The 17665-nt window shown below is 43.6% G+C and overlaps 1 protein-coding gene across 6 annotated transcripts in view; it reads left to right on the top strand.

Moving 5' to 3' along the window:
- Positions 1 to 17665, top strand: part of LOC100354896 (uncharacterized) — a 147012-nt gene that overhangs the window by 1427 nt on the left and 127920 nt on the right. For 4 of the 6 annotated variants that reach the window (XM_089325973.1, XM_089325971.1, XM_089325972.1 and 1 more), the window contains exons 2-3: positions 5491 to 5561; positions 7850 to 7963. The exons of 1 other annotated variant lie outside the window; for it this stretch is intronic. In XM_089325973.1, the coding sequence (XP_089182099.1) occupies positions 5491 to 5561; positions 7850 to 7963 (185 nt within the window). Of the gene's footprint in view, positions 1 to 5490; positions 5562 to 7849; positions 7964 to 14314; positions 14373 to 14912; positions 14965 to 17665 lie in introns of all 6 variants that reach the window. One more of the 6 variants, XM_089325970.1, reaches the window with a different exon arrangement.

The raw sequence follows: 17665 nt of genomic DNA on the forward strand, positions 1-17665 counted from the left end.
CATCTGGAGGCAGAGAGCAGGCCAGGAGCCACGTGGAGCAAGCATGCTGTTAGGTTCAGCCACGGACTGGTATCCTAGGGCGGGCAGGAAAGCAGAGAGGGACCAGCCCATTGTGCTCCATGGCTTTTATTCAGTTCCAAAGGGGCGGGATTATGTAGTTTGATTGGCAGGTGGGCGTCCAGGTGAGATCAAGTAGGAGCATGAGTTCCTGAAAGGGGGTAGGACAAAGGCGTGGTCTCTAGCTTATACTCTAATCAATTTGATCCTGCCTGCCTGCCTGCCTGCCTGTATCACTTTTGTTGCCTGTGGTTTTGGAAGCTGATCCAAAAGTCCTTGCCTGTGTCAATGTGCTAGTACCTAACAGTTTTGTTAGATTTATGTCTTACATTTAGATATTTGACTCACTTTGGTTTCGTTTTTGTGTAGGGTGAAGGCTGTGCGGGTGCGGGCGGGAGTGTCTAGTTTCAGGTTTGTGCATAGGAATATCCATTTCCTCAGGGCCATTTACTGAAGAGACTTTCCTGCGTTGCATTTTGGGTTCCAGCGGTGTGGGACCTCTGTTCTGTTTCAGTTGTCCGTGTCTGTTTTTATGTCAGTGATTACAATCCCTTTGTAGTGTGTCATGAATTCAGGTGCTGTCAGACTTGTTCTGTTTCAAGATTGCTTTGGCTACTTAGGGGCTTTTGGATTCCGTATTAATCTTTTTGAAAAAGGTTTATTTTATTTATTTGAAACACAGAGTTACAGAGAGAGGTCTTCTAGCCGCTGGTTCACTCCCCTAATGGCACAATGCGTGGAGCTGGGCTGATGCAAAGCCAGGAGCCTAGAGCTTCTTCTGGGTCTCCCAGTGGGTGCATTGACCCCAGGCGCTTGGGTCATCCTCTGCTTCTTTCCCAGGTGCATTAGCATGAGCTGGATGGGAAGTGGAGCAGCTGGGACTCGAACCTGTGCCCATATCGGATGCCAGTGCTGCAGGCCAGTGCTTTAAGCCCCTGTGCCACAGTGCCAGCCCCTCCATATTGATTTTATTTTTTTCTCGTCTGTAGAGAAGTTATTTGGTGTTTTGATGGCAGTTGTGTTGAATATTTAGATTACTTTGTGTGGCATGGAAGCTATGAATTCTTCCCATTTGGGACATGTGAAGTCTTTCCTTTTTTTGTTTCTAAAATTTTTTTTTTGTTTATAAAATTTTATTAATTTGAGAGAGGCACACAGACACACAGATACACAGAGAGAAAGGGAGATCGTCCATCTCCTGTTTCTCCCCCCAAATGGCCACAATGGCCAGGTCTGGGCCAGATGAAGCCAGCTTTACCTGCTAAAGGAGGTTGGCCCCTCCATCTTTCCTGTATTCAATTTATTTCACCAGTGTTTTGGATTTTTTTTTTTTTGGTAGAGGTCTTTCACATCCTGTGTTCAATTTATTCCAAGGTATTCTATTTTCATGTAGTTATTGTGAATTTAATCATTCCTATAAAAGTGCTCCTGATTCTTTTGTGTTCATTTTGCATCTTGTAACTCTACTGAATTCATTGATCAGTTCTTGATGGAGTCATTATATTTCTTTACATACAGAATTATGTCATCTGGAAAGAGAAATAATTGAATTTTTTCTTTCCCATGTGTATGTCTTCATTTGCCTTTTTTTTTTTTTTTTTTTTTTTTTTTGCCACACTTTGTAGTGCAATATTGACCAACAGTGGTGAGGCTGGACACTCTTGACTGGTTCCAGATCTTAAAATGTTTTCAGTTTCTTGTCATTCAGTAGAATATTGGCTGTGGATTTATCATAGATAGGATTTTTGTGTGTGTTGAGGTATGTTCCTTGTATAAGTGTCTTGCTCAGAATTTTGCTCATAAATCAGTGTTGCATTTTATTGAATACTTTTCTTCATTTATCGAGATGATTAGGATGATTTTTATTTTTCATCCTATTGATGTAATTTATTTGATTTATTCATTTGCATAAATTGACCCATTCCCTACATCCCCAGGATAAAACCAACTTGATTATGATGTTTGAGCTTTTTAATGTGCTGTTGGATTGGATTTCCTAGTATTACGAGGAAAAATTTTGCATCTATATTCATCAGGCATATTGATGTGTGTGTGTGTGTGTGTGTGTATTTAAAAGACATACAAATAGAGGTCTTCTATCTGCTGGTTCACTTTGGCTGTGGTACCTAGGCAATGCTGGCCTCACAGGATGAGGCCTTTCAGGTTTTTGGAATAGTTTGAGGATTGATGGTATCCATTTTGAAAAATTTGGTAGACTTTACTAGTGAAGGCATCTAATACTGCCCTTTTATTTGGAGACTTTTTAAATTCCTGATTTCATCTTGTAGCTCATTGGTCTATTTGGGGTTTCCATATCTGTCTGTTTCAACTTTGATAGGTGATACGTATCCAGAAGCTAACCATTTATTCTGTCATGTTTAACTTGTTGGTTTATTGTGGCTCCTTTTTTTTTTTTTTTTTTTAAACATTTACTTTTTTTAGTTAAGAGGTAGAGTTATAGACAGCATGAAGGAGAGACAGAGAGGTCTTCCATCTGCTGGTTCACTTCCCAAATGGCTGAAAGTACCCAGAGCTGGCCCAGATTGATGTGAGGAGCCAGGAGCTTCTTACAGATCTTTCATGTGGGTGCATGGGCCCAAGGACTGGAGCCATCTTCCACTGCTTTCCCAGATGTATCAACAGGGAGCGGTATCAGAAGTGGGGCAGCCGGGACACAAATGGGTACCCATATGGGATGCTGACACCACAGGCAGAAGCTTAACCTGCTATGCCACAGTGCCAACCTCTGAAATTGCTTGTAGTAGTCATTAAGATCCATTGTGTATTTCTGTGATTTCAGTTGCAATATTTCCTTTTTTGTTTTAGTCTACCTAAAGAATTATTAATTTTGTTTTCTTCTCAAAAAACCGATTCCATTACCTTCACCTTTAATACTGTTTAATATTATTTTTCATTTATTTTGGCTCTTGTTGCCAAACACCACCCCAAACTGGTTGAAGGCATTGCTGTAGAACCCCCAAAATGGATGCACTCACCCTTCACACAGAAAGCCAATCACTGACATTGAGGTGGTAGAAGAAAGCAAGTATTTATTGTAAAGTGCAAAGCAAGGAGCTGGGCAGCTATTGCTTAATTCCTGGGCTCCCCAAGGAGTTAAGTGTAAACATTGAAGTTGGGGTGATAGGTGTGCGGTCATCTCGGGTCCAAGTTACTAGTTGGTCAGTGGAGTTCATGATCTTTTAATTGGTCATGCTGCGCTGTTTAGGCAATTTATGCTGGCTAGGTAGGCTCCAGTTGGTCTGGGGGTTACATGCAGGTGGCAGCTACATTCTTTCTGGTCCTGGAATTCTGCTACAGAAATCACCCCAGGACAATACTGGCCATTAGGTTCTTATCTATTGGAAAAGCAGATGACTCCTTGAATTTGTTGATTAGAATGAATCTTGTAAGGCCAGCTGAATCACTCCCTTAAGTCAGTGAATTCCTTTTGATAAAAGGCAGGCAAGGACATCTTGGGCTAAGGGAGGCTGGGTTTTGCTTCTACATTATGGCGGTTCAATTTCACTCCAATCTTTATTATTTAGTTCTGTCTACTGCCCTTTTTGAATTTTGCTTATTCTTGTTTCTTGTCCTTGAGAGAACAGTAGTTTGTTCATTTATTTAAAATCTTATTTTTTAGATATTTAGCCACTTGAAGTCAGATTTTAATTTTTATTTTCTCAGATAATAGTGGGGGCAATCTAGTTTACTGCAAGAAATTTTGGTGGAGATCAAAGTATATTAGTTTGCTAGGGTTGCCACAGAATATGTGACTTAAATCACAGAAATTTATTTCTTATACTTCTAGAGGTTGACAGTTTATGATCATATATATATGATAGCAGGTTTGGTCCTCCTAGGGCCTGTTTCCTGGCTACCACACAGTACCCTACTTGGTATTTTCTCTGTGTCTCCTTATAAGGACATAGGTCAGTTTGTATTCGGGCCTCACTCTTATTATATCAGTTGACCTTAATTACCTGCTCAAATTTTTATTTATTTATTTATTTGACACGCAGAGCTTCCTCCAGGTCTCCCACTTGGTACAGGTGCCCAAGCACTTGGGCCATTTTCCACTGCTTTCCTAGGCCATGAGTAGGGAGTGGGATTGGAAGTGGAGAAGTGGGTTCTCAAACTGTTGCCCATATGGGATGCCAGCGCCCTAGGTGGAGGCTTAACCTACTGCACCACGGCGGCAGCCCTGACAATCACTTCTAATACTTAGTTTTTCAGATTTATCATCATGTGTGTTGTCACCGCCTGCACTGATACTTAGCAGTTAAGTGAACATGGGGATGGCTGTTAGAGAATTTTATTTATTTATTTTTATTTATTTATTTATTTTGACAGGCAGAGTGGACAGAGAGAGAGACAGAGAGAAAGGTCTTCCTTTTGCCGTTGGTTCACCCTCCAATGGCCGCCGCGCCGCGCTGATCCGATGGCAGGAGCCAGGTACTTATCCTGGTCTCCCGTGGGGTGCAGGGCCCAAGTACTTGGGCCATCCTCCACTGCACTCCTGGGCCACAGCAGAGAGCTGGCCTGGAAGAGGGGCAACAGGGACAGAATCCGGCATCCCGACTGGGACTAGAACCCGGTGTGCCGGCGCCGCAAGGCGGAGGATTAGCCTAGTGAGCCACGGCGTTGGCTTCTTACAGAATTTACAATAGCAATTATGTGTTACAGTGACATAGGTCATCTGCAAAGCCTCCAAGGCACTCACGTAATTAATTATGTGTGTCATTTGTAAGAGATTGGCAGTTGATTAACTCTCTTTAACTTATGTGTGTACTTTGAGGCAGTTATAAACAATAATTCACTGAGCATGCCAGCATTAACATTACATGTTTCCTAATGACAATTCTGCCTTGACAGTATGTGTGGACACTCATTACGGTAGAATTGATAAAAAATATTTTAAGACAAAGCAAGAAGTATCCTTGTAATCTCTAGAAATGGTCACAAGAAATCAAATGAAGAAATATTAACTCAAGAAAATCTAAGATTTGGAAAGAGTAGGGAGACTCAGTGCTATTTGAATCCAGACTTGATCCTTTCCTGTCCTGACTCAGTGAAATGGAAATTCCACTCCATAAAGTGCAACTGAGAACACAAGGCCCCGCTGCTGCCAGCTGCTGTTTGAAGGGAAAGAACCTCATTTCCTATGTCCCCAGTTACCAGCTGCTAGAACTATCTAGAACTATGTTCTGGGTGAATGCAGCTGGGAGGTATGATGCAGACCCCACTTGAGTGACAGAAGCTCTGTATTGGGCATGAGGACATTTGGTCCTTCTCTTCCATTACATGCATAGTAGGTAAATGTATAGAAAGCACATTTGTGATGGCTTTGGGTTGGAAATACTGGCAGTACAAAGGAGATAGCAAAAGAGTACTTTTTAAAAAAAAAAAAAACTAATGTATTTTTATTTATCTTAGAAGCAAGGACAGAGAGAAAGAAGATAGAACCACTCCTTATGCTGATTTCATTCCCCAAATGTTCACATCAGGTGAGGCTAAGGCGATTTAAAGCTGAGAGCTGATAAAGTAGGCATATTAGCACAGCCAGTTAAGCGACCCTACACCCCTGTTAGAGTGTCCATTTGGTTCCTGACTACTTTTCTTCCAGTCCAGCTGTCTGCCGATGTGCATGAGAAGCAACAGATTCTTCCTTGTTTTGTCCCTGACCCAGTGCCAGGCATTTTGGAACTGAACCAGCATGCGAAATCTCTCTCTCTGCATTTCTTTTTTTTTTTTCTTTTTTATTTATTTATTTATTTATTTATTTTGACAGGCAGAGTGGACAGTGAGAGAGAGAGACAGAGAGAAAGGTCTTCCTTTGCCGTTGGTTCACCCTCCAATGGCCGCCGCGGCCAGCGCGCTGCGGCCGGCGCACCGCGCTGATCCGATGGCAGGAGCCAGGAGCCAGGTGCTTTTCCTGGTCTCCCATGGGGTGTAGGGCCCAAGCACCTGGGCCATCCTCCACTGCACTCCCTGGCCACAGCAGAGGGCTGGCCTGGAAGAGGGGCAACCGGGACAGAATCCGGCGCCCCGACCGGGACTAGAACCCGGTGTGCCGGCGCCGCTAGGCGGAGGATTAGCCTAGTGAGCCGCGGTGCCGGCTCTCTCTCTGCATTTCAAATTACTTAATAAATATTTAAAATCTTAAAAAAAAACCTGGGAGCTGAGAATGCAGTATAGATCTTCAAGATGGCTTAACTTTTCCCAGCTGCTTAAGCGTTTGCCTTCTCAGTGATGTAGTCCCAGGTTGAGCATTACCAGGAAACTGGAATCAACTCAAGAGTGTAGCTGGAACTCAAACCCAGACATCCTTAGATGTGCTTCTTTCAAGCAGCATCTTTGCCACTAGAGTGACCCCACCTTTTTCTTTGAAGTGATAAAAAACGTTCTGTAATTGACAGTGGTGATGTTACATACAACTGAAAGAGTGAATTGTATGTGCACTCTTAATGCGTGGATTGCAAGGCAAGTGAGTTGTATTTATATCTCAATTGTGCTACTTAAGAACGTTATGATTTCTGGGGCTGGCACTGTGGTGCAGTGGGTTAAATTGCTGCCTGCCATGCCGGCATCCCATGTGGATGCTGGTTCCAGTTCCAGCTGCTCTACTTCCAGTCCAGTTCCCTGCTAATGCACCTGGAAAAGCAGTGGATGCACCCATGTGGGAGACCCAGATGAAACCCCTGACTTTGGCTTGGCTTAGTCCTTTGTGTGAACCAGAGATGTCTTTGTCTCTTCTCTCTCTCTCTCTAATGCTACTTTTCAAATAAATACATAAATCTTTAAAAAAAGAGGAAGTTATGATTTCTGATAAATTGTAAAAAGGATATATTGCATTTTTCCACATTTTTAAGTTGTACTCCATATTGTAGTCTTCAAATTCAAAGCCATATAAAATGTTACTTTCCTCCAGGTTACTGTGTGTGTGTGTGTGTAATATAGACCTAGATATGGATTTAAATACAATAACATCATCGAGCATATAAGTTAGATGAATGACAATGTTGATTCAGGATCAAGGTTTTGTGGGGGAAACATGACATTAATCTTGTCTGTGTATCTTTTTAAAGACTATAAATATGAAATAAAAGAATAGAAAAAAAAACATGGTCAGAAAAAACAGGTACCTAGTAAAAGCATTTTTACTAATGATGAATAAGAAAAGAGCAACCTTAAGGACTGGCTAGCATTGTGGCTGAGTAGTTTTAGTCACTGCTTGTGATGCGGCATCCCATATTGGAAGGCAAGTTTGAGGCCCATTTATGCTGCTTCTGATCCATATTCCTGCTAATGTACCTGGGAAGGCAGTGGAGGATGGCTCAAGTACTTGGATCCCTGACACCCAAGTAGAAGAACCTGACGGAGTTCATGGCTCCTGGCCTTGTCCTGGGTACATATCTGGCTATTAAGGCCATTTGGGGATTAAACAAGCAGAAGGAGAATATCTGTCTCTTTCTCTCTGTCTTCTCTCGTTATCTGTCTGTTGCTTTGTCTTTCAAATAAATAAGTAAACCTTAGGAAAAAGAAAAGATTAACCTCAGGTCATAATCCTTGTAGGAGTCTTAATTAGTCTCACTCTTTGGCCCGCACTTCCTTTGTCTTTATACAGAGACTGTATATTCCTCTCCCTTCAGTACAAATTGATCACTAGAAATTTTGTCATTCGCCTCAGTGCTCAAAATTATAAAGTCCAGTCATTACATGGAACAGAAAAATGAGTTGCCTAAGATTAGCCGACTGTCAGTGAGTATGGTCTTTTCACTTTTTTTCTTCTCAGGACTTGTCATGGAATCTTTATCTCCAAACTCAACAGGCACAACTTCTGCCAGCATTGTGTGATGACCAAAAGCAACAATTCCTGGGAAAGCATTTGAGGACCTACTTCTTCATGGTACTGAGCTATTTCTTTGATCCCTGAAAGTTCATCTTCCATTTTAAGTAATATGACTTTGATATTTATATTTCAGGGCAAAAATTGCTTTTTTAAATTTTAAATTAGTTTAGTAATTAGTTTTTTTTTTAACAGATTCAATGTAGTTTGTAGAGAAAAAATTGTAATAATATAATGACATTCCTTTCTTCCTTCCCTCCCTCCCCCTCTTTTCCTCCCGTACAATTGCCTCTTTGATCTGAGGTGGAGGTAGCTAGGCTTGGAACCTCAAGAATGAGGTTCCTGTATTTACAGAATGAATAGTCACTCAAGTGCAATAGCAGGGTTAGAGAAGATTTGGGAATTTGAGCAGGGAAATCATCTTAAGTATAGAGAAGGAGCCGGCGCTGTAGCATAGTGGGTAAAGCCACTGCCTGCCGTGCCGGCATCCCATATGGGTGCCGGTTTGACTCCCAGCTGCTCCACTTCCAGTCCAGCTCTCTGCTATGGCCTGGGAAAGCAGTGGAAGATGGCCCAAGTCCTTGGGCCCCTGGACCCACATGGGGGACCTGGAAAAGGCTCCTGGCTCCTGGCTTTGGATCAGTGCAGTTCCAGCCATTGTGGTCATTTGGGGACTGAACCAGAGGATAGAAGACTTATCTCTCTCTCTCTCTCTGCCTCACCTTCTCTGTGTAGCTCTTTCAGATAAATAAATAAATAAATTAAAAAAAAGTATAGCAAAAACCAGGGATGGGCAATGGGCCAAGTATTAGTATCGTCTCTGCCTCACCTTCTCTGTGTAGCTCTGACTTTCAGATAAATAAATAAATAAATCTTTAAAAAAAAAAGTATAGCAAAAACCAGGGATGGGCTATGGGCCAAGTATTAGTATCGTCTCCTACTGCCACTCGAGCTCATATCAATTCTGACAATCCTTATTTACAAAGGAGCAGCACTGGTAGTGGGAACTCCCTGAAATCCTTGTGTTGACCTCCTTGCCTAGTTGGTGGCAGCACCCAGCAAATTGACAGTTCAGGTTCAGCTCTCAGAGCAGTAAATGATATTTTGTTACATGGATGGATAGATGAGTGGACAGAAGAATTTAAGGAATTCTAGGTATTTACTTACCAGACTCTAAAAGTTTTATATTTGCACAATAAAGTTGAATTGCACACACATTAAGACTCATTATTTCAGTGTATGCACTAGAAGAGTTTTTCCAACTGAGACATATGGTCCATGGATGTATCACCAATTATTTTAGTAGATGAGAGCAAGCATTTTTTCAAAAGGGTTAGACATGAATTATCATAGCCATACTAATTTCTCATTTAAGGATTGTAAAGTAAAATAGTCAGTGTTCCTTTCCTCACTTCAAGCATGCATTTCTAGGCAGTAGATGTGTGTTCTATAACTGTCAGAACTAAAAATGAATATAAAATTAGTGACAGTTATAAACACTGTGCCCACATTTACACTGCCCCATTCATAGCTCATCTTTCAGATGCTGAGTTTGTCAAGTCAAGGCAGAGTTACAGCAAGGGAGAGGGAGAGACAGAGACAGAGGTCTTTCATCCGCTGTTTTACTCCCCAAATGGTCACATTGGCTGGAGCAGAGCTGATCAGGAGCCAGGAGCTTCTTGCAGGTCTCCCATGTGGGCACAGGGACCCAAGGACTTGGACCATCTTCCACTGCCTTCCCAGGCCATTAGCAGAGAGCTGGATTAGAAGAGGAGGAGCTGGAACACAAACTGGCTCCCATATAGGATACTGGTGCTGCAGGCAGGGTCTTAACCTACTATGCCACGGTGCTAGCCCCTGAATTAATCTTCATAATCCTGTATGGTTAATACATGGATGGAGATGGATTCAGATGCACCATGTATGACCGCAGGGCTGAATGCCCAGGAAACATACAGATTATTACTCTTATTTTGTAATGGAGGAGGGCAGACGCTTGTGGGAAATAAATCTTCCCCTGCCATGATATCACCAGCACAGAACCATTGGAAGGAGTTTTTTCAGGTTCTTTTTCTCATGAGTCATTTTTCCCACTCCTGCCTGAGTAATTTCAAGCCCTAAAACTCTGCTGCTATCTGCTGCATAGACTCTAAGTGAATTCTGAAGGATGGTTTCTGGGGAAAAGGTGGGCCCCACAGGCAACAGGGGGAATCTTGAGGAGTGAGACAAGCTCTCTTTACTTATTGGAAGTAGAAACATCCATGGTTCTTAAGTGGGTGAATGCTGACATTGAGCTGTGAGCCACAGTCTTCAGTCTTTGGGAGAGGCCACACTGGCATTGGATCCTCGGACTTGGAGCCAGGGAAGGCACCATAGCCTGCGTTTCCATTAATTCCTTTGTCAGAGAGGGATGCCTTGCTGGAAGGCCAGTGTGGTCTTCAGCTGTGAAGAAGCTGGTTCTAAAAACTTCACAGATGTGGTCAGTTGAACATTGCAAAGGTGCAAGAGAAATCTGCAGACTACAAGAGCAAGTAAAGAGGTGTGTGGTGTGAGTCTAGTTTACTGGCCTCTGTGATGTTGGTTTATCATCTATAGCATTCAATAGTACCAGGTTGATATCCCAAATTCTCAGGACTGATAAGTATGTATAAGCTTTCTTGCTGTGGAGTGGTTCTGTTTGCAGGGTTTTGTGGTGCCTCATTACAAGCAAAGATTTTGTTCTTGGGGCCGGTGCCATGGCTCCTCACTTGGTTAATCTTCCGCCTGCGGTGCCGGCATCCCATATGGGTGCCGGGTTCTGGTCCCGGTTGCTCCTCTTCCATTCCAGCTCTCTGCTGTGGCCCGGGAAGGCAGTGGAGGATGGCCCAAGTGCTTGGGCCCCTGCACCTGCATGGGAGACTGGGAGGAAGCTCCTGGCTCCTGGCTTCGGACTGGTGTAGTTCTGGCCGTAGTGGCCATTTAGGGGGTGAACCAATGGAAGGAAGACCTTTCTCTCTGTCTCTCTCACTGTGTAACTCTGTCAAATAAATAAAAACAGACAAAAAAAAAAAAAAGATTTTGTTCTCTTCCTGTGTATAGCCTGCCTCAGTTTGAGTTTGAGTTTATAAAAGTTTGTAAACAATCCAGTTTCCAAAGACAGTGAGTTCTATGAGAAAAATTACGGTATTGGATGTTGATCTGACTTCCTTTTTTATTTTTTTAAATGTTATTTAACTTATACTAGTTTCATGTATTTAATATATACAGATTTAGAAGCATAGTGAAGATCCTCTTTCCGTTCTTTTTTTTTAAGATCTATTTATTTTACTTGAAAGTCAGAGTTACACAGAGAGAGAAGGCGAGGCAGAGAGAGAGGTCTTTCGTCTGCTTGTTCACTCCCTAGTTGGCCACAACGGTTGGAGCTGCACCAATCCAAAGCGAGGAGCCAGGAGTTTCTTTATTTTTTTTTTCTTTCTTTCTTTTTTTTTTTTTGACAGGCAGAGTGGACAGTGAGAGAGAGAGACAGAGAGAAAGGTCTTCCTTTTGCCGTTGGTTCACCCTCCAGTGGCCGCTGCGGCTGGCGCGCTGCGGCCGGCACACCGCGCTGATCCAATGGCAGGAGCCAGGAGCCAGGTGCTTTTCCTGGTCTCCCATGGGGTGCAGGGCCCAAGCACCTGGGCCATCCTCCACTGCACTCCCTGGCCACAGCAGAGGGCTGGCCTGGAAGAGGGGCAACTGGGACAGAATCCGGCGTCCCGACTGGGACTAGAACTCAGTGTGCCGGCGCCGCAAGGTGGAGGATTAGCCTAGTGAGCCGCGGCGCTGGCCCCCAGGAGTTTCTTCCAGGTCTCCCATGCAGATGCAGGGGCCCAAGGACTTGGGCCATCCTCCACTGCTTTCCCAGGCCATAGCAGAGAGCTGGATAGGAAGTAGAGCAGCTAGGACTCGAACCGGCACCCATATGGGATGCTGACACTGCAGGTGGCAGTTCGCTAAAATGGCCTGAACGACTGTAGCTGGGCCCATCTGAAGCCTTAGGTGCAGGGCCCCAAGGACGTGGGCCATCTTCTACTACTTTCCCAGACCATATTATAGAGCTGGATTGGAAGTAGAGCACTCGGGACTTGCACCGGCGCTTGTGTGGGATGCTGGCACTGCAGGAGCGGGTTTCCCTTGCTACGCCACAGCGCTGGCCCCAGTTATTCATTCTTGACAATCAAATACTACATAAATTTAGTATGAGTCTATTTCCAGTTATTTAAAATTAGAGTACATTATACTTTCACTGCGGCAGGCGCACCGCACTGGTCCGATGGCAGGAGCCAGGTACTTATCCTGGTCTCCCATGGGGTGCAGGGTCCAAGTACTTGGGCCATCCTCCACTGCACTCCCTGGCCACAGCAGAGAGCTGGCCTGGAAGAGGGGCAACCGGGACAGAATCCGGCACCCCAACCGGGACTAGAACCCGGTGTGCCGGCGCCGCAAGGCGGAGGATTAGCCTAGTGAGCCGCGGCACCGGCCTGTAGTTCTAAGTCAGCATTTTGTAGTGGGCTCAGCTGAAAACATCCTATGCTGGAGTTACAGTACCACAAGTGAGGGTCTGATTATTTTGTGTCATTATTGAGACTGGTGCTTTTAGGATTATTTTACTAACATGTCTGGGGTGGTTTTTAATTATTGGTTTATTTATTTTGAAGTCAGTCTCTGTCTCACACACACACACACACACACACACACATCTTCATTCTTGTGGTTCACTTCTCAAATGCCAGCAACAGCTAAGGGATTGGCCACAGTGAATCCAGGAAGTAAGATTTCCATTTCCCATGTTATTGTGAGAGAAACCCAACTAGTGGGCGATTATCAGCTGCCTTCCAAGCACATTTATTCAGAGTTGAATTGGAAGTGTGGAATAGCTGGGATACAAACTAAGCATTCTTTATATGGGAAGTGGTGTGTCCAAATTACAGCTTAATTGTTGTATCCCAATACCTCTTGCCCCCATGTCTGGTAGTTTGTTTTGGCTCTTACCAAGGCCCTGTGTCTCTCACAAGCAAGTCCCAGATTTCTTCAAAAGGTGGCTATCCAATAAGGGGTAACTCAAGTAGGCAAATTCTTTTCAAAATTTGTTGTTGTCATCTTTACTGATGTCCCATTGGCTAAAGCAAGCAAAATGCCAAAGCCAAGGATCATTGTGGCAGGGACAATTTGAAGGCTTCAATATGGGGAGGCGTGTCACTTGGAAAAATTACTGGAAAGGTCTACAGTAACATTCATTTTTCTCTGTATAATTGTAGGCAAAATTGTGAGATACATACTTTATGTGGAATTTTAGGTATAAAAAGCATGAGATGTTCTACTGAAATTGCTAACATGAAGTTCTATGTGGTACATCTAATTAAGAGGAAAATAATACCACCAAAGTATTTTTTAGTATAGATTTTAGTGACAGCATGATGCTTCTATGATACACTACAGTTTTTTTGTTTTTTTGTTTTGTCAGGCAGAGTTAGACAGTGAGAGAGAGAGAGACAGAGAGAAAGGTCTTCCTTCCGTTGGTTCACCCCACAAAAGGCCGTCATGGCCGGTGCGCTGCGCCGATCCGAAGCCAGGAGCCAGGTGCCTCCTCCTGGTCTCCCATGCGGGTGCAGGGCCCAAGCACTTGGGCCATCCTCCAAATGACCCCCCGGGCCACAGCAGAGCGCTGGACTGGAAGAGGAGCAACTGGGACAGAATCCAGGGCCCCAACCGGGACTAGAACCCGGGGTGCCAGCACTGCAGGCAGAGGATTAGCCAAGTGAGCTGCGGCGCCGGCCATGATACACTACAGTTTATTTGAATAACAATCCTTAAAATTTTAGCAATAACAATTTTTTAAAGGATTACTTTATTTATCTGAAGGAGATACAGAGAGAGTGTGAGAGGCAGACAGAGTTCTTCCAATCACTGGTTCCCTCCCCAGGTGGCTGCAGTGGACAGGCCTAATGCAGGAGCCAAGAGTGTCTTCCAGATCTCTCATATGAGCGGCAGGGGTCCAAGCACTTGGGCCATCTTCTACTGCTTTTCCCAGGCCATTAGCAGGGAGCTTGATTGGAAGTGGAGCATCTAGAACATGAACCAGCACACATGTTGGATGCCAGCCGTGAAGGTAGTGGCTTTACCCACCACGTCATACCACCAGCCCCGACAGTTTTCATTCTCTTAAAGATAGTTTGTATTTAATCTCTACCAATTAATAAAATTGTGAATGTTCTTTCAAGGAAGTCTTTCCTGTCCCTTTTGGTAAGTGAGTACTGATCTTCCACAGGGAGGCTGGTTGTTTCTCCAGCTAATATGTCTGTTGCTCTGCATTCATCTCTATCAGGGTCTTGCTTAGCACAGGAGAATGTAGGAGCAAGTCTCTCACAGTTCTCTCTTCACCTTCTCTTCCAGATATAATTCTAGAGACCTGTAAATGTTTCCAAGGACAATGAAAGTGAATATGCCTCCTGTAAGTTGTTTGTTTATTAATTGCTCAGCTTGTTTTACATTGAATTTTAGAGGACTAATGGGGATTTAATTAAAATAGAATAGTAAAAGTAGCCATAATTCAACATCGTAGAATATACATAAACAAGGTATAACTGTCATGATTATAAGACATTAGACATATCTAAGCTGATTGCAAATTGGTCTCTGGTCTTTCTGATGTCATAACCAAAAGACACATTTGCTAAACATTCAAATTGAAACCTAGAATTTACTAAATTCTTGTGGGATACAATGTCTGAAACAAGCTTTATTGGGCTTTTATTAGGTCATATGTTGGGCAGTGTTTTAGTACCAACTTGGAAATAAACACTGAGCATTCGGCTGTGATAAAGAGTTACGCAGTGGTAAAACACAAGTCAGTTAGTAATAGGTTTTTTTTGGAATTATTGAAATAGTATGATCCTCAGTAGCTTCTGGGAAGCTGTATTGGATTAATGGGTGGGATTGGTAATGTGAAGAGGACACAGTTTGTTTGTAACTTTCCATATATTTCTCTCAGCCAGTCCATAGATGCAGATTGTGCTGCAGACCTCCCAATGGTATATCCTCAGGCAAGTTACTCCATTCTTTATTTGGACTTGCAGCTACTCAAAGTAATCTTAATTCTTCATTTACCAATAATATAAAGTGTAGTCAAAGCCAACGACTATTCTCTGGTCTTTGCCTTACTTGAATCGTTTGCCTTTTAAAATTTTATATATATATATTTTCTTAGAGATACAAATACACCAAGAAAGAAAGAGGTAGGTAGACTAAAAGAGACAAAAGGTGCAGAGCTTTTATCTACTGATTCACTCCCCAAATACCTACAGCAATCAAAGCTGGTAGCCAAGAACCCGCAGTGTAGTTTAGTGACAAAAGCACAGTTACTTGAGTCATCACTACTGACTCCCAGCATTTATATTAGCAAGGAACTGAAATCAGGAGCAGAGCTGAGAAGGAGAAGGGTATCTTAACTGACATTTTTAAGCACTGTGCTAAATGCCTTTTCATTTTTTTCTCTGCCATATTTGAAGCTACCATACATTTTCTGAAAACTCTGTTTCTCTCCTGACTTCACTAATGGCTTCTTGTCATTCTCCTTAAATTCTACTTTCTTCTTAGTATCATTCTATTCTGTGTGCTCTTCCATTCATCTCACCCTGCAATTCTTTTTAACTTTTTTTTTTTTAAGATTTATTTTGAAAGAGAGAGAGAGAGGGAGAGACACAGAGAGAGAGAGAGAGAGATCTTCCATCTGCTGGTTACTTTCCAGATGGCTGTAATGACCAGTATTGGGCCAGGCTAAAACCAGGAGCCAGGAGGTCCATCCAGGTCTCCCATGTGGGTAGCAGGGGCCTAAACGGTTAACCATCTTACACTGCTCTTTCCCAGGCCATTAGTAGGGAGCTGGATTGGAAGTAGAGCATCCAGGATGTGGACTGGCATCCATGTGGGGACACCAGCCTTGCAGGTGGTAACTATACCCCCCATGCCACAATGCCTGCCCGCATGGCTTCTTGACACATTTGGCCCTCTGTGGTCTGGCACTCCAGTGTCCCTCCAGGTTAGGCTTTTTCTATAGCTTTTGAGCATAGTTTCTACTCTCTGTTGAATACTTCTTTGTCACTATACAAATGTAATCTCAAGTGCAGAGTCTAAAATGAAACCACAGCATTAATTCTGCACTTACATGTCACCAAAGCGAGATTTCTCTTGGACTCCTCATGTCAAATTTTATTTGGTGTCAAATCTTGATATTTATTTTAAAATACTATTTATTTTAATGCCACTTGCAGTGTTTAAAAGGAGTTCTTTCTCATAAAGAAAAACTTCCTTTTTGATATTGAAAATGTCACTTTAAAAGAAATTATTTGAAAGGCAGAGTTATAGAGAGGAAGAGGCAGAGAGAGGGAGAGGTCTTCCATCTGCTGGTTTGTTCCCCAGATGGCTGTGACAGCTGGAACTGAGCCAATCCAAAGCCAGGAGCCAGGAGCTTCCTCCAGGTCACCTACATGGATGCAGGGCCCCAAGGTCTTGAGCTATCATCTTCTGCTTTCCCAGGCCACAGTAGAGAGCTGGATTTAAAGTGGAGCAGCCGGGAGTTGAACCAACGCCCATCTGGGATGCTGGCACTGTAGGTGACGGCTTTGCAGGCTACACCACAGCACTGGCCCCAATAATGTCGCTTTTAAAAATTTTGGAATAGAATATTAACTCAATGATGAGCTTCAATCCCTGTGGGATGTGGTGGCACATAGTGATCAGTTGGAGAAAGCATTCCGAAATTAAATGGATACATGTGAACTAGAATTAAAAGATACATAAAGAAAAAGACATAGAACACCACATTAATTTTTTTCCTGTGTTAAGCATTTGGCACAGTACCCAAGATATGCCTTATCAGGAATTGGACTTTGGAGCAAAATCTGAAGTTACTTGGGATGGCCACATTCTGTATCAGAGTGCCTGATTTGGGTCCCTGACACTCTGCTTATCATCCGTTTTCCTGCTAATGTGCATCCTGTGACACAGAATATAATTGGTAAAGTATTTGAGATCCTGCCACCCATATGGGAGACCCAGCTAAGTTCTAGGCTCCTGAATTTTGCCTGGCTGAGCTCTTGCAGAAGGGAGTATTTAGGGAGTGAACCAGATAGTAGAAGATGGCTGGCACTGCCGTGTAGCAGGTAAAGGTGCCGCCTGAAGTGCTGGCAGCCCATATGGGCGCCAGTTTGAGTCCTGGCTGCACCACTTCTGATCCAGCTCTGCTATGGCCTGGGAAAGCAGTAGAAGATGGCCCAAGGACTTGGGCCCCTGCACCCGCATGGGAGACCTGGAAGAAGCTCCTGGCTTCGGATCAGCACAGCTCCAGCCATTTCAGCCAACTGGGGAGTGAACCAGTGGATGGAAGACCTCCCCCCACCCACCCCTTTTCTCTCCCTCTCTCTGTAACTCTGACTTTCAAATAAGTAAATAAATCTTTAAAGAAAAAAAGATGGAAGTTTTTTTTTTTTTTTTTTTTTTTTTTTTAAATCTATCAGAGTTATAGACAATGAGAGAGAGAGGCAGAGAGAAAGCTCTTCCTTCCATTGGTTCACTCCCCAAATGGCTGCCACAGCCGGCGCTATGCCGATCCAAAGCCAGGAGCCAGGTGCCTCCTGGTCTCCCATGCGGGTACAGGGCCCGAGCACTTGGGCCATCCTCCACTGCCCTCCTGGGCCACAGCAGAGAGCTGGGCTAGAAGAGGAGCAACTGGGACTAGAACCCAGC

Source organism: Oryctolagus cuniculus, chromosome 2, assembly GCF_051225735.1.
Source record: "Oryctolagus cuniculus isolate XC-2025 breed Fujian yellow rabbit chromosome 2, ASM5122573v1, whole genome shotgun sequence".
NCBI lineage: Eukaryota > Metazoa > Chordata > Mammalia > Lagomorpha > Leporidae > Oryctolagus > Oryctolagus cuniculus.